Source organism: Lissotriton vulgaris, chromosome 10 (assembly GCF_964263255.1).
Source record: "Lissotriton vulgaris chromosome 10, aLisVul1.2, whole genome shotgun sequence".
NCBI classification, from domain to species: domain Eukaryota; kingdom Metazoa; phylum Chordata; class Amphibia; order Caudata; family Salamandridae; genus Lissotriton; species Lissotriton vulgaris.
In genome coordinates, this window is record NC_141698.1 from 1130694467 (window position 1) to 1130717859 (window position 23393).

At 50.6% G+C, this 23393-nt stretch overlaps 1 protein-coding gene across 4 annotated transcripts in view; it reads right to left on the minus strand.

Moving 5' to 3' along the window:
* Positions 1–20815, minus strand: part of LOC147689449 (endothelin receptor type B-like) — a 45862-nt gene extending 25047 nt beyond the window's left edge. For 2 of the 4 annotated variants that reach the window (XR_015300729.1, XM_086942221.1), the window contains exons 1-2: positions 20448–20815; positions 1942–2455 (exon numbers count right to left, since the gene is read on the minus strand). Coding sequence is in view for 3 of the 4 variants with exons in the window: in XM_086942221.1 (XP_086798347.1) it covers positions 1942–2409 (468 nt within the window). In the remaining variant the exon portion in view is untranslated. Of the gene's footprint in view, positions 1–1941; positions 2456–8133; positions 8210–20447 lie in introns of those variants that run through there. The other 2 variants (XM_086942222.1, XM_086942223.1) reach the window with 2 other exon arrangements.
* Between the last annotated feature and the right edge of the window lie 2578 nt (positions 20816–23393).

Here is a 23393-nt window from a genome sequence, read left to right on the forward strand (position 1 = left end):
GCCAAGGTGTTATTTAACGCTCAATGACTCCTGTGATTGCTGGCACCGCCAGGCGTATGTCCTCTGACCAACCCCCTGGTAAACGTTCTCAATGCCATGGGTCTAGTAGATGTGTGGCGCACAATTAATCCCATGCTGCAACACTTCACTTTTCATTCAGGAGCACAGGGTACCCTCTCTAGAATTGACTACATGCTAGCATTGGCCCATAGCCTTCCGGAAACTGTCCATCGTAATCCAGACTGTGTAAACCCCTGTCCATTTGGATTACAGGCCAGTTCTGACTGGCAGACGGGCTTCCTGAGCCCGTGGGAAGCCACCCGGAATAACCGGCCTGTTTCTGACTGGCTGAATCAAAATCAGCCGGTCGGAATTGAAACCGATGATGTTGGTTGTATGACTCACATTGTAATAGACTTGTTTGTGTGGTATGGTAATGCCTCTCACTCCTAAATGGTGCCTGCTAAATATTTGGGAGGACACAGACCTTACCCGAATGGACCAGACCACACCTGGAGACATGTTGCCTAATCCAGACCAGCTGGGTCATCCGTAAAGTCCTGTGATCACACTTGGGGAAACGTTGTTGCAACCTAACGTGACCCATGCATGACGAATCATGGGCATTGCATGGGACATTCTGGCTTACCCTGACATATGGGCACATTCGATGACAAAAATATGGGTATTCCTGGGGACCTGTTTACTAATGATACAGAAGACGCCCCCCCCCCCCCCCGGCGAAGCTACCTCTGAGTATCATGAGACCACTGCACAACACACTCGGCAGCTCTGGGCATTAAGCTTGCCTCATCTCTACAACGGCCCCCCACAGACGCCGGGGATGCCTGGTTTCACCTTGGAGATACCCAGAAAGGGACCATCTCACAGGGAAAACCAGGACGGGTTCCCCAGCGGTCTTCAGCGCCAGGATACTCCATGGAGTCGCAGTGCGCTTTGCAAGTACACCCACATTTACATATGAACACGCAAACACACTGCCTACCTTTACACTTTGATGGACAGTGCAATGATGATGTAGAGGAGGTCCCCCAGGGTCAAGCTGTTGATGAGTATGGTGAGCCAAATGTACACACACACCCATTCACACCCAGACACTCGTCGTCTACCTTGTAGACATTGATGGACAGCATGATGATGATGTAGAGGCGATTCTCCTGGGCCTGGCTGCCGTTGAGTATGGTTAGCCAAATGTACACACCCAGCCACCCATACACACCTGTAGACCCACACACACCCATGCACACACACCCAGACACACCCAGACACTCATGCACCCACACACCCCCATGCACACACACTCAGACACACCCAGACACTCATACACCCACACACACCCATGGACACACACACACCCATAGACACTCAACGCCTACCTTATAGACATTGATGGACAGTGTGATGATGATGTAGAGGTGATTCCCAGGGCCAGGCAGCCGATGTATATGGTGAGCCGAATGTACACACCCAGCCACCCATACACACCTGTAGACCCACACACACCCATGCACACACACCCAGACACACCCAGACACTCATGCACCCACACACCCCCATGCACACACACTCAGACACACCCAGACACTCATACACCCACACACACCCATGGACACACACACACCCATAGACACTCAACGCCTACCTTATAGACATTGATGGACAGTGTGATGATGATGTAGAGGTGATTCCCCAGGACCAGGCAGCCGATGTATATGGTGAGCCGAATGTTCGCACACACCCACCCATGCACACCTTTACACCCATAAACACTCAACGCGTACCTTGTAGACGTTGATGGGCAGCGCGATGATGATGTAGAGGAGGTCCTCCAGTTCCAGGCTGCCGATGAGTATGGCGAGCTGAATGTCCGCACACACCCACCCATGCACACCTATACACAGCGAGACACTCTACGCGTACCTTGTAGACGTTGATGGGCAGCGCGATGATGATGTAGAGCAGGTCCCCCAGGGCCAGGCTGCCGATGAGCACGTTGGGCCCGTTGCGCATGCACTTGTTCTTGTAGATGATGCGGAGTAAGGTGGAGTTGCCAATGATGCCCACGATGAAGATGGCGATGGACACCACGGTGTTGACATACTTGAAGGCATGGCGGATCTCTGTAGGCGTCAGGCATAGGGGGGGCATGGGACCTGGGGGCTCAAAGACCCCCTCCGGCTCCTCACTGATGTTGAAGGCTCCCAGGATTTGGGAGGCTCCCAGAGGCACCAGCGCATTATTCAGCACTTGGCCTGGACCCTGTGGGGCTGCTGAGGTTCCTTTGAGGTCATTGGTTATCTGGGGCTCCTGGCAGTAGGCCCTGAGGAGGAGGCAGGGCAGGCAGAGGCCCAGCAGGGCTGATGATGCTCTTGCTGCCATGAGATGCATGGGTCCTGGGGGGCTGGCTCTGGACTCCAGGGGGTGCTTCAGATGTCTAGAAAACAGAGACAAGTAAAACATAGAGTGAAACACGACAGAAACAGGACGGGTCAGGGATCACATGGTCTCATGATTATTTAAAAAGTACATTTTATTTATACCACATTAGCATTAAACGAGTAGCCCTGGTCCATACTATCACCCCGAGATTCTGTCTGCTACCACGGTTTGAGTCAGTAAATTCGGTCATAATTTAATTTTAGGATCACAAGATAGTGTGTACAAATCACAGGCTATTTCCAGCCACGGGTGTGGCCTTGGTAATCGAAATGACCACAGCCCCTGCTTTTAAACACAGTTTTCATTGTCAAGGCCTCCCTTATACAAAAAGACTGTTGAGTGGTAAATGCTGCTGGTAAAAATAGCAATGCTCTTGCGTCACACCATGACGCGTTTCTACTAGAAAATCAACCGTTCAAGTTGATTTGCAATATTGGGGTTTAAAAGGAGGATTTTTGTGACTCGCGTACCACTTTTAGAGCTGTTATAAGGCTGCACACTCAACCGTGGACAAGGAAAGGCCAGCATTCGAACCCATCGTTCACATGGACCGCAACACTGAGAGCCAAGGTTTGGACTTTACGGTTCAAAATGGCCCTTCGTGAAACAGGGCCGGCTTTTTTAACTGATGGCGCCCTGAGCGACAATGTTTGCTGGTGCCCCAATGACCACCTACTCCACGGACCCCCTCACTAGCACCCATTAACAAGGCCCCTCAAGTCTCCATAACCACTCTCTCTCAGATCATTTAGTTGTATAGCACCACTCATATTAGTGTGAGGTGTCAGAGCGCGTTACATCACACACACATTGCACAGAGACAATCATATATGTGTAAATCATGATATATATATATGCAATGTGTAGGAGTCACATGTCTTCCGTACTGGTAGGCACTATAAATTAAGAGCCCTTGGTCTGGAAAAAAAACAAATTCAGAATTTAAAGGTATCTTGACATTTTTATTGGCGCCTGATATTTGCTGGAGGCAAGGAATGCCGCAGCAGGTCCTTTTAAAACCATCTTTTACTTGCAAACATGGCGCCCCCACCCCATTGCCCTAGAGCCGGCCCTGTCGTGAAACTCTCTTGGAACTATTTGTATTGGAATCCCCGGTGCTGATTTTTGTTGTCATAGGCAAACACAGGTCATGCATGTGCACCATGACATAGGCCTGCTGCACGGATGGCAGTCTTGATGGACTGAGAGAGATGCCCAAAGCGCTCCTCTCAGAGTGGTGAAAGGCTACTGCCTTCACCAGGAGTTTAGCGGCACGAGTGTGGTGGTGGCATCATATGTAATGTGTTTTGATCAGCAGATATAAACAGGTCCTGTTTAACCTGTGCGACTGTACTGAGGCATTACAGGCGCACTCACCTTTTAAAGCTTCCACTGTTGCGTGCTTAACTCACCCTTGGCCTACATCAGGTAGATGAAGAGTGCTGCGCAGTGCAGCGCAGAATTAGTGACTGTGCCCGAAGTATGTGTGCCTGGGAAGGGTATAATACAGGGCTAAAGCAGCACTGGGTAGTACTGGAATGGTTAGAGCATGTACTGAGTTTAAGTATGCCTGTGAGGAACATATCAAATGAGAGATGTAGTGATGTGAAGTGCGTGTGCAATGGAAGCATGTGTGCTGCATGTGTATGTGTGCTTGCATGCAGTTCAATACATGAAGGGTGAAGTGTTGTGCAGAGCACTTGGTGAGTGTGTGCGCGCTGGCAGTCAGTGTGTTTGCAAATGGCACACCCTGGTACAATACAGAAAGGCTACAGTACTGAATAGTGCGCACAGATTGATTGTGTGTGCTGTATGTATGTGTGTCTGTAATGGCACACTGCATGGAGGTATCAGTGCTGGAAAGTGTGTGTGTGCTGTGAAAGTTCACTGGGACAAAGTGTGCCTGCAATGCTACAATACTTGGATGATGCTGGGTTCCATTTTGGGAGGCCCAGACCTGCCTGATGAAGACATGAGGACCAGAGGAACTCACCCAGACAGATGTGTGTATGGCTGCATTCCCGTGAGCTGGGAGGGACACACACCGAGGAAGGGAGGAAAACTCTCCCTTTACACTTCAAAAGACTCCTCTTTGATTCAGTGATAGATCACAGGGAAGGGACCTGGACACATCTCAGGAAGGAGATGGGAGTTATAAGGTCATCATAAAGAGTAGGGCTTGGAGCCCAGGATTAACCTTTCGATGCACATATCACTGTGGCTGGCATCCAGGTGTGAACTCGGGTCACTCCCGGGAATTGCGTTGTGGACAATCAGTTTTGGAGTCTTGCCTGCTGTGACAGACAACCTTACAAGAGGAAAGAGAAGAATAAAAATATAAATATCCACTTCAAAAGAGGCAGAACCCCAACATAAAACTTAAAAGACTCAGACCCTAAATCACATTTGGTGTCTGGAAAACAACTATAAGAAGCAACCAAAAAATGGCCATTTCCCGAGCAGCCAGTCGGCCTGTGTGAGACAGGGAAGCTCTGCAAGACTTCCAGTGACCAGGACTGGGGGCCAAAGCCTGCTAGTCTACCAGCTAGGCGAGGGGAAACCACCCAGGGAAGACCAAGACCACCCGCCCTGGAGAAGCAGCGCCTGCCTGCTTGCATGACCAGTGCACCCTGTGAGGGAGAGGAGAGCATTGCCGGGAGCAAGATCCAGCGGGGAACCCACAGAGAGGGCTCCCGGAGGGAGGTGCGAGGGAATGGCTGTGCACCGATCAGGTTGGTGCCCATCTGCATTGTTGACTCGGCGACCTCACATGGCAGGAGAGTGTCGCCGTGGACTGAGCCATGCCTTAAGTGTCGTGTGGAACTTGCCAGACCCGCACCGCTGCATTGCGGTGACTCCGTATGCCGGAGTGGACCACCGTTAAGTTACTGCTGTGAAAGTGCCAAGACTCGTAACTGCCGAGACGATTGCACCAGAGGAGTCTGCGCTCGATTTGTAAAGTACCTCAGCGGTCCTGTATGCCCGGAGGGGCCGCCGGTGCCAATAATATCAGGAGGTTTGGGCAGTTACCTGAGGAAGGACTGAGGCTCTGCCTGCCAGTGGAGCCAGCACAAGGAGAACTGACCCCCGGGAACTGGGGAGGATGCTGCGGATGACGTCGCACCCTCACTGGGCTCCAGTCGGGGGCATTAACTTACCACATCTGTGCAGGCTGGAACCGTCTCCAATCCCTGGGAAGCCAGCAGAGCATCTCGGGAAGACACCTGCGCAGACGAGTGCCGTCATGTTACCCGCGAGCAGCCCGCCGTCTCCGAACAGGATCAAAACTCTTGGGTGTCCGCGGTCAGGCCGCTGGCTGCAACGCTGACTGCTGCCATGCTGGAGGAGTGGGTAAGACTTGAACTGGACCTGTTGGGCCCCGGGGGGCTCGCCGCTGACAGTGCCGCGGCACCATAGACACTTTTGACTAAGTTCCTGAAGGGTAGACCGGGAACAAACTCTTGAGTGTGGCTTAGTAGGAAGCATTTCCTGGATGCAGCCACCAGTGAATGGGAATAACCCCACCACGTTACAAGAAAGAGGGAGGAGCAGGGATTTGCCTGACAAACGCTAGAACCTCAACCTCAAGAGGATTGTGCTGTTACTAATGAATGTCTTTATTTCTTTGCATGTGTAGAGTTAGAAATAAAATACTTATTTTTCTTATAACAACAATTATTTGACTGGACATTGACTTATTGACGATAATTGTGTGCACATCGAGTTATGAGTTGTTTTCGCTGACCAGTATCCGCACTTCTCGACGGTTCGCCTGACCCTAATCAGAGTAGTTTGGTGGACAGGGCACTTCGCAACAAGTTCTGTGTCTGCCAAGCTCTAGATAACCCTCATCAACCCTTCACCGGGCAACGGTAGTCTGTTATTAGCGCCTACATGTTTTCCTCCTGGCATGTACCTAAGATCAGATTGATGCTCGTCAATACAAGCTGCGGACTTGTTCAGCAAGCGAAGCTTGCCCAGCCCGGGCTGCAGGGGAAATACTTTGGATTTGGTTGAAGCCCCCTCTGACAGTGGGGAAGGCTTGTCTCTTTGACGCTGAACCTTTTCAGGTTCCACAAGATGCAGCCAGGATTCCCTAGCACCCTGATGTCTCTAGGCGCTTGAGAGGAATACACAGAGGTGAGTATTACAGCACTCTGCAGGCACAGGTGCAAAGGCTTACACTCATAGGGGCACATTTACAAGAAAGTGACTCCCTGCGTGCTGCAAGTCATTTGGATGCGCCGGGCTGCATTAGTTTCAAAGCACAGGGATGCAACATATTTGCAACAGTATGTTGCATCTCTGTGGTTCCCCCTGCGCTGGCGCACAAACTGCTGTTGTGCGCCAGCGCAGGCACCCTTGCACCATGGTGCAAAGATGCCTGCGTCGTGGGGAGATTGTTTTTGTTCAGGAAGGTGCCCCTTCCAGCACAAAAACAATCAGAAATGCAGTTTTTCAACTTCTCTGTATGCTGCATTAGCACACGTAGAAGTTGAAAAACGTCATTGTTTCAATGATTGTTTATGTGCAGGAAGGGAACCCTTTCTGAACAAGAAGAATCAGAGGCGATCTCCCCTTCCATATGTGCTGCAGAATGCAACGCGCATAGAAAGAGCAAAAGAAAATGAGGAGAAATGAATAATTTATCCTCGTTGCTCCTACCTACTCCTCCCCTAGGCGTAGCATTCACACGCATTTCCAGATTTACAATTCCTCGTAAATTTGGAAATGAGTCTGGTCCCATGGGTGTTGCTTGGGAACACCCACAGCAACACCCCTTTCACCCCTTTCACGCAAAGTGCTGCGTGCAAAGGGGTCGTATTTACAAGGACAGGAAGAGTCACGCAGGGTGGATTTCCCTGTCCTTGTAAATATGGAGCAGTAAAATGCGCCACAGGTACGACTCAAAAAGTGGCGTAGTGGTGGCGCAGGGACTTGTAAATCTGCTGCATACTTTGAGGATAGTTTGGTCTTCCATGCAGCACCCTCAGGATAAGCGAGGCAAGTCGTGTCGAGGCAGATGGGTTCAGTTTGTGTCGCCGAGGATCTGTGGCAGTCCTCCTTCTGAGCAGCATCTTCCTGGTATGATGGCATCTCCAGGGCCCCAACCAAAAGTATTACCTGCCCCAAGGCTATGTCTAAACAAATTATATATAGCACTATACCTAAAAATATAACGCAATTGTGTAATTCTGTGCCAAAAACTCCTTTTCTCGCTTATTCTCAATAAATACATGTATTTAAAAATCATGACAATAAATATAGACCCACAAATAAACACATTGCACATAACATAAAACATCTCTGGAAGAACTAAAAAAAGACACATTAAATGGGCTTTTAGCAAAGTTCCACGTCTATAATGGTATCACTTTACGATCATAAAACAGAACTTCATCTGTATTTGCACAGTATATGGTTGATTGTGGATTAAAATACGTCAACGCGTTTCGGTGGATTTAATGGTTGCCTCCTCCTTCTTCAGGATGAAATATTTCTACAACTCTTCTGAGTAACTAAATTTGATGCACACCAATTTGAAGATACCATAAAAATATATAAAACTACTAAGAGAATGACAGCATTGTGGACCACTATTAACTATTATGTAACTTTTTTACTAAACCATTTAATTGATTAGGCAGGCATAAGTGATATTTAACCACCTACTTAGTACTCCCACTTTACGTCCTTGATGAATTTCCATTCAATATAAACCTTTTTCTTTACAAGGCCTCGGATGTTCTGTGGGGACCAATTGGTGAATTAACACAACAATGTTCTTAGAGGGATCACAGTGCATTACAAAAGCTTTATATTACTCACATCTACACAAATGCTAATCCAATTAAACTACCAGCTCTTTGATGGAAATCTTGAGACAGAGCGTGAAACCCCCAAACTCCAAAGTGCCACAAGCCCTACTTAAGGCACATGTGCTATACAAATATGTTTAACATAACAGATGATATGACATGATGATATGACATGATGTGACGTGGTATATGTAGCAGAACAAGACCCAGGGGGGATCAGACGAGCTGATGCATTAGAGTGAGGGTGCCTAGGCCATGCGGCCCAGGGCATCAAGTAAATGTGACTCAGCACTATCCTTCCACCCGCAATCCTTAGCAGTGGCTGGCACCTGCTTTTACCTGATAAAATCACTTTAAAAGTTCTTTGAGTTACTGCCCTGTATGTCGAGACAGGCAGTTGCAGTGCCCTTAATCACATCTAGACTGGACTACTGCAACAGCCTCTGTGCTGGAGCTAACAAGTCGGTCCTACACAAACTACAGATGGTACAACACGTTGCAGCCCGAGGTCATCAGCATCGGCTGCTCTGGAAGCGCTACACTCGCCACCGATGCATTAAAGAATCCTGTTCAAGATCCTGATAAACACCTTTAGAACCTTTCAATCCTCAGGCCCCGCTACCTTGGCCTAGGCTTGCGCGCTGTGTACCGCGCCGTACTCTCAAATCATCTAACACAAATGTATTAAACCCCCAGCCTTCAGATGTGTCTCAAAAGAGGGGAAATCAATCGCAGTGACTGGGTCCAAGGCCTGGAACCAACTCCTTAATAACCTTCGTGTCATCCAATCAGAAACCTTCTTCAGGAAGGGCCTGAAAATCTGGATTTTCATGGCCCCTGATGCCTTATACTGAGCACTCATCTGAACCATCTTTCCAGCCTTAATCACCCTGTCTGTCAAGTGATCCGCTTAGCGTCATGCTGCTCCTCTGAGTGATAGCTGCGCGTTACAAATCCCTTTTTACATAACATAACATAACATACTAAGTTCTGTTTTGCACACTTGGCCTGCTCACTGCAATAAAAATGGGGATACTAACTTCATTTTTAGCCTCCAATTTCAAATTCCTTCACATTTACAAAACGTTTTAAAATGTTCTGTTTTATATTTTGCTTCTTTATGTACAAACACCTCACTATTCTTTTATTAATATTTAATTTTCTAAGCGTTGCTGACCCCCAGGGGTCCCCGGACCAGGCTAAGCAGAATCTGACACATTACCCTATAACACCAGTACACACGAGACACATGTCTTGTTAGCGTCATGCACACAACACGCTCCAAGCCGCACAACAGGCTTAAGATGTGTTACTTCAGCGGTGCAGCCATTCGAGGTACACTGACACACCCACAGCCCATCAACAACCTATGAAAGAATCATGATGGAGAGGTTAATTTAAACCTACCACACACACACACACTCCCCTGCCCCACTCACATACACGCCTCGGACCATCACCAACCATGGTTGCCTGCATGGATGTAACCAGCGCTTGCAACCCTGCCTGTCACGCTCCACCCTCGTCTCTAACAAGATCCCGACGGCCACTGGCCCATACAATCCAACACTAAACAGCACACTCCTGGACTCCAGGCTTACAGGACACACAACCAAACACTGCATCACAAACCGCGGTGACAGACCTGCACCCATGGGAGCACGCGCTTTACATACACACACAGGGCATCCCCGCTCTCCTTCACGGCGGGCCAAACATTCTGTGTGAGGGCCTTTACTCACTGTCCTCAGCATCCCACACCCCTTCCTAGGGTGTGATGTTTTGTTATGTTATGTATCATGTTGTGTGTTATGTTGTGTTATGTCATGTTGTTTTATGATTTGTTGTGTTATGTTGTGTTAAGATTTGTTGTGTTATGTTATGTTCTTATAGTGTGATGGCGTTATGCTACGTTGAACAGTTCTCTCTGGTGGAGTGCCCTGCTTCGAATTGATGATAATCAGCAATGTCCCTGTACAATCCGCTTTAGTTCTGTAAAGGAGATCTCTCCTCTCCTTTCTCCAGCAATCACGGCTCCCCCTCCTTCCTGTGACCCCACTGTGGTCCTCTGCATAGGGTCGCCTCCAAAAAAGATGTTTTGAAAGGCATTCCTCAAAGACTGGAATCGTCCATGGTTTCCTAAAGGATGGTGCTCAGTGTCAGCCGTTGCTTCCTTTCTCGTAACTCTCCTAATGCCGTCCGCCCTTCACTTCCATTCATCTGTTCATCCTTGTATTATCTAGTTGAGCATTTGTTCTTCAAGGAGTCAATTAACGCACCCTATTCACTGAATGAATGTATCCATCTCGAGTCTTTCTAGGTACTCATTTAACTTTTCTGCATCTACTCATTTCATACACTGACTGAATCCAGATCGCTCCCATCCACCCACACATCCATACATCCATCCATCCATCCATCCATCCATCCATCCATACATCCATCCACCCACCACTTTATCCATCCCTCCATCCAATCATCCATTTAACCATCCAAATACCATCCATCCATCCACCCACCCATCACTCCATCCATCATCCAATCATCCATCACTCCATCCATCCATCTATCAATCCAATCATCCATCTATCCATCCACCCCCACTCTATCCATCCATCCACTATGCCATTCTTTCTACTATCCATCCAATTATCCATCTATCCATCCACCCCCACAATATCCATCCATCCAATCGTCCATCTTTCAATCCACCCCCCCCCCACTCTATCCATCCATCCACTCTGACATTCTTTCACCTATCCATACATCCATCTATCCATGTGGCGATCTTTGCTTCCCTCCATCCATTAAAACATGCTGTGGAATAAGTCCACTCAGTGGGTGACCACTTGTACTTCCACCTTTTCTTACATCCATCCCTTATTTCTCCATTCAGCCAATCATAATCGACATCCATAACACCACATCCATCCATCCACCCACCCACCCTCCCATCCATCCATCCATCCACCTACCCTCCCGTCCATCCATCAATCCACCCACCCACCCTTCAATCCATCCACCCACCCATCAATCCATCCACCCACCCGTCAATCCATCCACCCACCCATGCAGAATCCATCAATCCTATGTACGTGCACCCGAACCTTATACTATAGATCAGCCAATAGCACCCCATCCACCCAATCAGCACCCGCCAGTGCCATGTCCGTGCACCTGAACCTTATCTTATGCTACAGATCCGCCAAAGTAGAACGTGTGCTCTCTATATAGTACACTAAAACGAAGTCCACTCTGTAGAAAGTGTAGTGAGACCCAGATTGATATACAGAGGCAAAAGTAGACAATACTAACGCTCTATTTATGGTAGTGTGGGTTTGCAGTTAGGCTTATCAGAGGGTAGTGCTAAGCATTTGTTGTACTCACAAACTCAAGAATAAATCTGAGACTAATTTGCAAAAATAACTTCGATGATTTTTATGTAATTTTTCAGACCAGTAACTTTATTCCACAGTCAGTACTTTTAAAGACATGAATTTTTGAAGTTCCCAAAATAAATCACTTTTGTGCGCAATTACGCGCCATTGAAGTCAATGGGAGAAAATAGAAAAATGCATGTAAAATCATACAGTTGGATTTCACGGTTCACCTTCCGAATTTTGGTAACTAGCAAAGCCAGGCCCAATGTTCCACTGGTGGATTCTCAGAGGCGTCCCGGATTCAGCTGGGGCAGAGTGCTGAGGTCATTGGCAGCTGGTGCACCACAAAGAAGGGGGCCACTCCAAAACACACCGCACAAAGGGACTTAAAGATAAGTCTGAGGGGTCCCATTCCAGGGAGCAGGTCACAAGGGCATCAGGACCTCGGGAGCACATCTGGATCATGGTTACCAAGGAGAGTAGGTCGAGTGCAGAGTAAGTAAGTCAGCTGGATGGCGTGCAAGGTCCCGCGGTCAGGAGCAGGCAGGTTGTATAGGTGATTCCGGGACAGCTGAGCCTCTCAAAAAGTGGATCTTGGGGGTCTCAATGTCCCTCGATGGGCTCTTGCTTCCTGGGCACTTGAAGTCCTGATTGGACTCTTCAATTTGGTGAACATGGCAGGGGTTCTGGTACCGCAAGTGTTGGTGCGGCACAGCTCTGGTAGGTTCTAGTGTCTTCATACTTGGTGGAGAGGCAGATCTGACCCTTCGGAGCTGATGCACCTGTTTTGGTTTGGATGCTTCACCGGAGTCGCCAGGGAGCAGCAAGTCGACAAATCAGACTTTGCAGGATCTTTGCCTGCGGACTGCAGGGGAGAAGTAACTCTGGTCCAATGGCGTTCTTTGGCAATTTGTAGAAGTCTGGAGGAGCTTCAGGGATCTTGGAGGCCTCACAGGTGCGGGACGAGACAGCACACCACAATTATCAAGTCCTTAAGGCAGCAGGCAAGGTTTGGCACTAACTGTCTTTGGCAGGGCTTTAGTCCTTTTGTGCCAGCAGCTATTTTATGCCCTTTTCTTCTCTTATTCCATCGAATCTGAGTGGCAAGGTCCAGGGATGTCACCTGGATTCTAAACTTAAGTGCGTTAAAATGGGTGACCGGTAGCAGCCAATTGGCTACCTACCTGTAGGGTGTCTCCACCCTCTAAGTGACCACTTCCTGTGGGAAAGGGCACTACAGTAGCCGTGATAGGCTAATTGCTGGCATCCCAAGATGGAGGGATTGGAAAAGTTGTGTCCACATTCCTTACCCCACCCTCGGGGGATGCTGGGAAATGTGGGCACACCTCCTAGTTTAACTAGTTGTCAAATGTTGAGTGGGAAAGGGGGTTTGGCAGCTTCCAGTATCCGGACCTGCTGGGTTCATTTGAAAGGTGGCATCGCCTTGGAAGCTTCCCGCTCTGTAAAGCCTTCCTGGCCTGGAGGAGGTGTGAAGCACTTCTGCCCAGAGCAGGCTTTGTTCCTGGCCTCTGAGAGCACCGGCTCTCACCCCATGAGGTCAGAAGCATATCTAGTGGTGGAAGGCTGGCTAAGACTAGTCGGAGACCACACCAGTGCTTGGTAGGTTTTCAGGGCACACTCTAAAGGGCCTCCTGTGTGCATTTATTAATAAATCCAACACTCGTATCAGTGAGGATTTATTAAGATGAGATGTTTAGGTACCAAACATCTCAGGGTCAGTAAAGCCATCATGGAGCTAGGAAACTCGTGATGACAAATATCCAGGCCATGTACTCTCCGTTGCTGCCCTGAGCACTTACAATATCCAAGAATGGGTCAGATATTGCAGGGTCATATCCGCTCGTGCAGATATGTTCGCACATGGGATATAGTGCACCCTGCTTTGGAAATATAAGGCCTGCAGTAGGAGGTGCCTTACCTATCCCTAATGAAGTGTATGGGGGCATGGCACACAGGGCTGTGTGCCATGTTGTCACTTCGGTTTCCTCTGCACCAAGATGCACAGCCTACAATGGCAACTTGCATTGGTCCTGGTGAGTAGTCTCTGGGGTGGCGCAATTGGGGCTGCAGTCCAAGAGGGCCGTCTTCAGTTGCAATGGCCTAGGTGCCAGGGGTACCATTTACTAGGGACTTCCAAGGGTTGCTGAAGTTGTGCCAATCGTGGTACAGTTTTAGGAAAGAGATCTGGTACTCAGAACCTTGTTAGCAGGGACCCGCTGCAATTTCAATACAAAATCAAATCATACACCAGGCAAAAAGTGGGGCTAACCATGCCAAAGAGGCACTTTCCTACAGCCAATAACACCACATCCACCCAAGCAACATCCGCTAGTGCTGTGTCCGTGCACCCAACCTGTGTCTTATTTTTCAGATTCTCCAATAACAGCACAATTGACCCAAGCAGCACCTGTCCATATGATATCCGTGCACACGACCCGACTCTTATCTTATTCTACAGATCCACCAATAACGCACATCCACCCATGCCGAACCCGTCAGTCCAATGACCATGCATGCAACCATTATCTTGTCCTACAGATCCTTCAATAACAGCACGCTCATCTGGCACCCATCAGTCCTATGACTTATTCTACTGATCCGCCAATAACAGTGGTCCACCCACGCAGCACCCGCCAGTGCTGTGTCCGTGCACCCGACTTGTGTCTTATTCTACAGATCCGCCAATAACAGCCCGTCCAACCATGCAGCATGCGCCAGCCCTATGTCCACGCACCTGGCTCATGTCATATTCTACAAATCCACCAATAAGAGCACGTCCATCCATGCAGCACCCGCCAATGCTGCGTCGGTGCACCCAACCCTTGTCTTATTCTGCAGATCCACCAATAACACCACATCCTGGTACCTACCGACCCAGCCTTCATGTGCTTGTCTCACCTGTCATCCTTTCTTTCATTCATCCATCAATAGATGAATCTGTCCATCAAGCCAGTCATCCATTGTTTATCCACTCCACCACCCAATTAATCCACCCGTTCATAAAAACCCAGGCCCCGCAGCGCATTCATGCGATCATCTATACTTCTTGCCAATTCATCCATTTGTCCCTCGCCTGCCTATCCTTCTTTTCCTCCATCCACTCATCTATTCATCCCACACATGAAATGGCTCAGTGATGCATCCGTAGCAATCCAGGCACATCCATCCATTCACCCACCCACCCACCCACCCAACCACCCATCCACCCACCCACCCAACCACCCATCCACCCACCCATCCACCTGCCCATCCATCCATCCGTCCATCCATCAGTCCATTCATTCATCCATCCATCCATCCGTCAGTCCGTTCATTCATTCATCCATCCGTCAGTCCGCCATCCATCCGTTCGTCCCTCCATCCATCCGTCCGTCCATCTGTCTATCCATCCGTCTGTCTGTCCATCCATCTATCTGTCCGTTTGTCCGTCCGTCCATCTGTCAGTTTGTCCATCCAGCTCTCCAACCACCCAACCACCCATCTATCAAAATCCATGGATCGAGCAATTGATCCACCCACCCATAAATCCGTCTGCCTGGCCATCATCCTGCCAACCACCAAAATCCATCTGTCCCATCCGTCCACCCACCCAGCCATCTGCCCATCTAGCCATCCGTCCGTCTGTCTGCCCATCCGTCCATCCATCCACCCACTCAGCCATCCACCCACCCATCTATCCACCCATCCATCCATCCATCCACCCTCCCATCTATCCATCCACCCACCCATCTATCCACCCATCCATCCATCACCCACCCATCCACCCATCCATCCGTCCGTCCGTCTGTCTGCCCATCCGTCCATCCACCCACCTAGCTATCCACCCCTCCATCCATCCATCCACCCATCCATCTATCCACTCACCCATCCACCCATCCATCCATCCGTCCTTCTGTCTGCCCATCCGTCCATCCACCCACCCAGCTATCCACCCCTCCATCCATCCACCCACCCACCCATCCATCCACCCACCTATCTATCCACCCATCCATCCATCTATCCACCCACCCATCTATCCACCCATTCATCCATCCACCCATTCATGCATTCATTCACCCACCCACCTTCCATCCATCCATCCATCCATTCATCCATCCATCCATCCATCCACCCATCCATCCACCCACCCATCCACCCATCCATCCGTCCGTCTGTCTGCCCACCCACCCAGCTATCCACCGCTATCCACCCCTCCATCCATCCACCCACCTATCCATCCATCCATCCATCCATCCATCCATCCATCCATCCATCCATCCACCCATCCATCCACCCATCCATCCGTCCGTCTGTCTGCCCACCCACCCAGCTATCCACCCCTCCATCCATCCATCCATCCATCCATCCATCCATCCATCCATCCATCCATCCATCCATCCATCCATCCATCCATCCATCCATCCATCCATCCATCCATCCAATGAGACTCCTCGCGAGTGGAGAGCATTCGGTGTGCAGGGCAGTGCCTCTGATGGCCAGCGTGGCTGAGCGGTAGTCACATGCCCCCTCGTTCATTGTGGGGCAGTGCGGGCCGGGCAGTCATGTGGTGGTCGCTGGAAGGCGCCGGTCACATGCCCTGCTCGCATGCTCCCAGTGCATCACATGTGGCGCCTCTGGAGGCCTGTGGGGCTGGGGATGTGAGGCGCTGATTGTTTGCACAGAGGCGCCCTTCTCTCGAGCCCAAGGGGCTGCGGGCTCCATCTCACGCCACATGAATCATCTGCCTCAAACACTGCGCATCTGTGACCAAGGAGGGAACACAGAGCAGCGCATGGGGCCCTGGGGTGTACCTCACTTCCCAAACTCTGGGGACCGCGGTGTAAACACACGGAGCCCTGGATGTACATCACTCCCCAAACTCCGTGGCATCCAGGGGGTGTCAGTGTAAAGACATGGGGCCCTGGGATGTACCTCACTCCCCCAGACTCTGCGGCGTGGCGCACAGGGATGTGTCAGTGTAAACACGTGGGTCCTGGGTTGTACCTCACTCCCCCAGACTCTGGTGTGGGACCGAGAGGATCTCCGAGAAAACACAAGGTTTTCAGGGCTTAATTTGTCAAATCAAATAAATAAGGGCAAGGCCGCCATTTTTTACAGGAGGCTTACAGGAGGCTTCCAGATCATAGCGCGATGTAAAATAAGTTCCTGTCGCAAAAATAAGTTTTCATTTCCGCCACATACATGCAGGCGCCTGGATGGGCCCTCTGAAGTGAGCGTGCAGTGGCACCCTCCTACCGTGGATGCGTGGAACACGTTAGTGCAAGCGCTTCTGTGTGAACATGAGAAACCATAGTACCAAAGCACTCACAAAGCAGTCAGAAATAACAGTTTAAAGTCTTCACAATAATTCATATTCGCATGAGTTTGATTCTAACTTCAAGACAGAAGCCCAGTGGCGTAGCTGAGGGGAAGGGGGTTGGGGGCAGACCGCCCCAGGTGGCATGAGTTTTGGGGACAGAAGCCGCCCCCCTCACTCCGCTCTTACCTGCGGCTGTCGCGGCCGCAAGCATCGGCAGCATCTCCCCAACATCCCCCATTACCTGCAGCCGCATGAATTGGAAGCACCCCGTTACCTGCGGCCGTTGGGGCCGCCTGAATTGCCAGCACCCCCACCCAATGCCCCCCTCCCACCACCGCTCTTCAATCAGGCCGCCGCGGGCCGTACACAAAGTGGCCGCCATGGGCGTCCTAAGGCCTAGCTATGCCACTGATGAAGCCAGATGGTTGTAGACCAGTGATACTCAAAGTACGGCCCGGGGGCCGCATGCGGCCGTCCTGACCTTTACATGCGGCCCCCTGGGCAGCAGCAGCACAGGGCTGCTGTTTATTAGGCTCAGCACTAGCGTGGATTTTTTTTTTAAATATAGAGCAATCACTGGTTTAAAGGTTAATTGCAGTTAGAGAAAGGAAGTAGCTAGGCTCAACTTTCGGAACACCTTTATTTCTAAAGATAGCCACTAGATATACATGCTTTGCTTCCCCTACACCCAGTTTACACCCTCTGAGGCATCAGTGCAGCCCTCGGACACACCATAGACCAAACTTTGCAGCCCCCGGTAAAATGTTTTAGACCATAAACGTGTATTAGAACTAGAAAAAACAGCGACTGGTCTAAGCAAAGAGAACCCTGATAACTCTCCGGCACCTGTGAAGCGTGTGCTAGTGTGTGTGGAGTCTTGGGACCCGGAGAGCAGGACAGGTCGGGAGTGGTCAAATTCATAGACGACAAATCTTACTCTTGAAGACCTTGTGTGGCCAGTAACCGGACGGGAGGCCACCAGTGTAAAATAGAAGTACGACTGGTTTGGACATTTTCCACCCAATCAGAACATTTAGATCGAGGAACCCTCTGCAACATAACGACTCCTCAACAATACTTATCTTTTAAATCATTTCTCACAACGTATGTCCAATCGACCATAAATTTAGCCTTGAAGAAGTCACCTTGTGACGAAACATGTGCCGGCTGTTTTTCTGGTTCTAATTAGCATTTACGGTCTACAACTATCTGGCTTCTGGCTTTAATTTAGAATCAATAGTCATGTGAATAGGAATTATTGTGAAGACTTGAAACCATCCCTACTGTGTCTGCATGACACGTGCTACTGTGAGCTCTGTAGGGAGGCGCCCTCACCGCTGTGCCTGTATGACATGCATTACCGTGAGCTCTACCTGGACTCCCTCTCACCCCTTTGCATGTATGACGTGTTACCATGAGCTCAGCAGGGAGCCCCTCTCACTCCTTTGCCTGTATGACATGCATTACTGCAAGTTTTACAGGGAGTCCCTCTCACCCCTGCGCATGTATGATGTGTTACTGTGAGCTCTGCAGGGAGCCCCTTCAGCCCTGTGCATGTATGACATGCATTACCGTGAGCTCTACAGGGGTCCCCTCACTCCTGTGCATACATGACATGCATTACCGTGAGCTCTGCAGGGAGCCCCCTCACTCCTGTGCATACATGACATGCATTACCGTGAGCTCTACCTGGACTCCGTCTCACCCCTTTGCATGTATGACATGCATTACTGCAAGTTTCGCAGGGAGCCCCTCTCACTCCCCCTGCGCATGTATGAAATGCATTCCAGTGAGCTCTACAGGAGACCATTTACTCCTGTGCATACATGACATGTGTTACTGTGAGCTCTTCAGGGAGACCCCTCTCACCCCTGTTCATGTGTGACATGGCTTACAGTGAGCCCTGCAGGGAGCCCCCCACCCCTGTATGACATGCATTACTACAAGTTTCGACGGGAGCCCCTCTCACCCCTGTGCTTGTATTGTATTGTAATTACATTTATATAGCGCTTACTAGCCCTGACGAGGCGGTGAAGCACTTTTTCGGCGGGTAGCACGCTACTCCGGGACCCACAGAGGATTAGTGTTGAATTGGTATAGTGAAACATGCAAGTACATTTTAAGTGGTGGATAGGTTAGTCATTTATTTGGATTTGGAATGATAGTAGAAGGATAGAGGAGGACAAAGGTTTGTATTTATATAGCGCTTGTTGACGCACGCTATTCAGGAAGCCCATAAAGGATTAGTGGTGAATTAATATGGTGAAATATGAGGTCATTTCAGTGGTGGATATTAGTCTGTTTCTTGGAGTGAGAAGGGTAGAGGATGGATAAAAGGGGAAGAAAGATTTGCATTCATATAGCACTAGTTACACCTGATGGGCGTCGAAGCGCTTTTCTGGCGAGTAGCACGCCACTCCGGAACCCATAAAGGATTAGTGGTGAATTAGTATGGTGGAATATGGAATTTGAGAAGTGAATGACATGCATTGCTGCACGTTTTTCAGGGAGCTCCTCTCACCCCTGCTCTTGTATGACACGCATTACCATGAGCTCTACAGGGAGTCCCTCTCACCCCTGTGCATGTATGACATGCATTACCATGAGCTCTGCAGGGAGTCCCTCTCACCCCTGTGCATGTATGACATGCATTACCATGAGCTCTGCAGGGGCGCCCTCTCACCCCTGTGCATGTATGACATGCATTGCCATGAGCACTGCAGGGGGTCCCTCTCACCCCTGTGCATGTATGACATGCATTACCATGAGCTCTGCAGGGAGTCCCTCTCACCCCTGTGCATGTATGACATGCATTACCATGAGCTCTGCAGGGGCGCCCTCTCACCCCTGAGCATGTATGACATGCATTACCATGAGCTCTGCAGGGGCGCCCTCGCACCCCTGTGCATGTATGACACGCATTACCATGAGCTCTACAGGGAGTCCCTCTCACCCCTGTGCATGTATGACATGCATTACCATGAGCTCTGCAGGGGCGCCCTCTCACCCCTGTGCATGTATGACATGCATTACCATGAGCTCTGCAGGGAGTCCCTCTCACCCCTGTGCATGTATGACATGCATTACCATGAGCTCTGCAGGGGCGCCCTCTCACCCCTGTGCATGTATGACATGCATTGCCATGAGCACTGCAGGGGGTCCCTCTCACCCCTGTGCATGTATGCCATGCATTACCATGAGCTCTGCAGGGGCGCCCTCTCACCCCTGTGCATGTATGACATGCATTACCATGAGCTCTGCAGGGGCGCCCTCTCACCCCTGTGCATGTATGACATGCATTACCATGAGCTCTGCAGGGGCGCCCTCTCACCCCTGTGCATGTATGACATGCATTACCATGAAGCTCTACCTGAGCGCCCTCTCACCCGTGTGCTTGTATTACATGTGCTATCATGAGAGATACAAAAAGTTCGCCGCCTGACACACAAGAACACATGCGCAACGTACCAAGATCACAAGTGGTGCGGTAGAAGCTGCCGCAGCGCTGGTCACTCACTCTTCTCCTCTGGAGGCGGACTGTCCCCCCGCAGCTGTCCCTCCACTTTCTTGTCCTTCACATGAATGGTCCTGTCCTGGGATGTGTTGGGTGTGGCTGAAAGGATGCGAGGCGGCCTGCAGAGGCCAGGTTCAGCCGCAGACAGGCCCCTGGGGCTGCACCTCACACCGGGGATGTCCTGGGCTCTGTGGTCCCGGCGCTGCTGCACCTTCTGGGTTTTATCCTGTGCATGAATCAACACATGGCATCATAGTGGGCGCCGCGGACTCTGCGCCCACTGGCTGCTCCAGCTCGACCCCTGCTGCTGCCTCCACACGCCCCTCCCTGGCTCTGGTGGGGGCCGGCCGGCAGGAGGCTGCTTTATGCCCTGCTGGAGGGGCCCCTGCCAGTCAGGGGGAGGAGAGAGCTGCAGGGCAAGCAGGGGGCCATCTCACTGCGGGGGCGGCAACACATCTCACTACACCCATGAAAGAAGCGCACGTCGCTGCCTTTTGCTGCGTCTCGGTGCGCACACCCTCGAGTCGGGGCGCTGCTGGTGCTGCGCTCGGTGCGCACAACCGCGCGTCGAGGCGCTGCTGCGGCTCTCAACGTGCTGCTACCAGACTCCCGAAGTCTTTTATGCTAAACAAAACGATTAAAAGGCTTTAATGTGCACATTATTATTATTATGGGCACAACGACGATGTGACACGAGTCTATAAAAAAGTTGCATCGCTCCGTCTTATTTCGTCTCGGTTTCTTTCCCAGCAGGGTGCACGGATGGGCTCTCGTCTTCCGATCCACCACCTATCACATTTGCTTAGGGGGCCCCTTGGAGCTCGGCTCTCCCCCCGGCTTATGATACGCCACTGCCGCCCCCTGCAGCGCTGATGCCATTCCCAGCGCCTCGTATGTGTAAATGTAAATGTAGATTCATTTATATAGCGCTGTATCACCGACCAGTTTCTAAGCGCTTGCTTAGGGAACCCGTCCTGGTATTCCCCTGTTAGATAACCCATTACTGGGCACCCCCAAGGTGAAAGCCAGGCATCCCGCTGTGAGGGGCCGTTGTGGAGATTAAGCAAGCTATTGCCCAGAGTTGCAGAGTGGGACTCCATGATTGGAATAGGCACCGAGGCGAGAATTATCAGGTCCGTGGAATTTTTGAGCCCAAGACCCGCCGAGGCGGGAAATTGAACCCTGGTCTCGGGCTAGACCTCTGCATCAGGGTCTGACGCTCTAATCATTGAGCCACACTTCTCCATACATATATACGACAAACAATATCCCAACTGGTATTATTTTTGGACACGTATAAAGGATATCTATACAGCATTATCCATCAAAAAACAAGGGGACAATGGGGCGCACCATGGCGCACGGATGGGCAGATACGTGTCGATTTCACTCAGCCCCTTATGGAGACGTTCCTGTGCCGGAACGCCCCCCCCCCCGCCCCCATGCCGGCACACCCACATGTGGCACAGGGTTTTACAATGGGACGCATCTCCCTAGATGCGCCACATTGTAAATACCCCGCAGCATGGCGCTGCCTTTGCACTGCCGCTGCGTCACAAAAGTGATGCAACGGAGGCGCAAATGTGGCATAAGGGGCTTGTAAATCTGCCCCTTACTGTTTAGAAAAACCAAAGGTGGTAATGGACGGTGCGTTGACAATACAAACACTCACCCCCAGTCAACTGATCTGGGTTTAATACATCACCGTTCTTTAGCTCACTCTGCCACCCCAGTTTAGACATGGCCATATGCAAATCAGTCTGACCCTGTGCCTCATGGGAACAGTCCAGCCCGAACTGCCAAGCCATGTCTTCCCTGGACCGGAATCAAGCTTCCCAGGACCGGTTTCTGGCATTACAGCCGTCTTCAGCCGGGCTTGCTTGACTCCAGTGGCAAAGTGAGCAAGGGACTCACGTCTGAGCATACCCTGCCACACTTATGGCGGCCAAAAGTGGTACAAAAGGGGGTGGTGATGGACGGAGCATCTGAACCAATCAAATACTCACCCCCAGTCAACCGATCTGGGTTTAATCCATCACCATTCTTTAGCCCACTCTGCCACCCCAGTTCAGACATGGCCATATGCAAATCAGTCTGACCCTGTGCCTCATGGGAACAGTCCAGCCCGAACTGCCAAGCCATGTCTTCCCTGGACCGGAATCAAGCTTCCGAGGACCGGTTTCTGGCATTACAGCCGTCTTCAGCAGGTCTTGCTTGACTCCAGTGGCAAAGTGAGCAAGGGACTCACGTCTGAGCATACCCTGCCAACTTAGGGCGAACAAAGAAAAACCAAAGGTGGTGATGGACGGAGCGTTGACAATACAAACACTCACCCCCAGACAACTGATCTGGGTTTATTCCATCCCCGTTCTTTAGCTCACTCCGCCACCCCAGTTTAGACATGGCCATATGCAAATCAGTCTGACCCTGTGCCTCATGGGAACAGTCCAGCCCGAACTTCCAAGCCATGTCTTCCCTGGACCGGAATCAAGCTTTCCAGGACCGGTTTCTGGCATTCTGGGGGTGAGTGTTTGATTTACTCAAGCGCTCCGTCCATCATCCCCTTTTGTATCGTTTTGTTCGCCCTAAGTTGGCAGGGTATGCTCAGACGTGAGTCCCTTGCTCACTTGGCCACTGGATTCAAGATAGCCTGGCTGATGAGGATTATGAATTCGAAACCGGTCCCAGGATGCTTGTTTCCGGCCCAGGGAAGACATGGGTTGGCAGTTTGGGCTGGACTGTTCCCATGAGGCACAGGGTCAGACTGATTTGCATATGGCCATGTCTGAACTGGGGTGGCGGAGTGAGCTAAAGAATGGTGATGGATTAAACCCAGATCAGTTGACTGGGGGTGAGTGTTTGATTTGCTCAAGCGCTCCTTCCATCATCCCCTTTTGTAC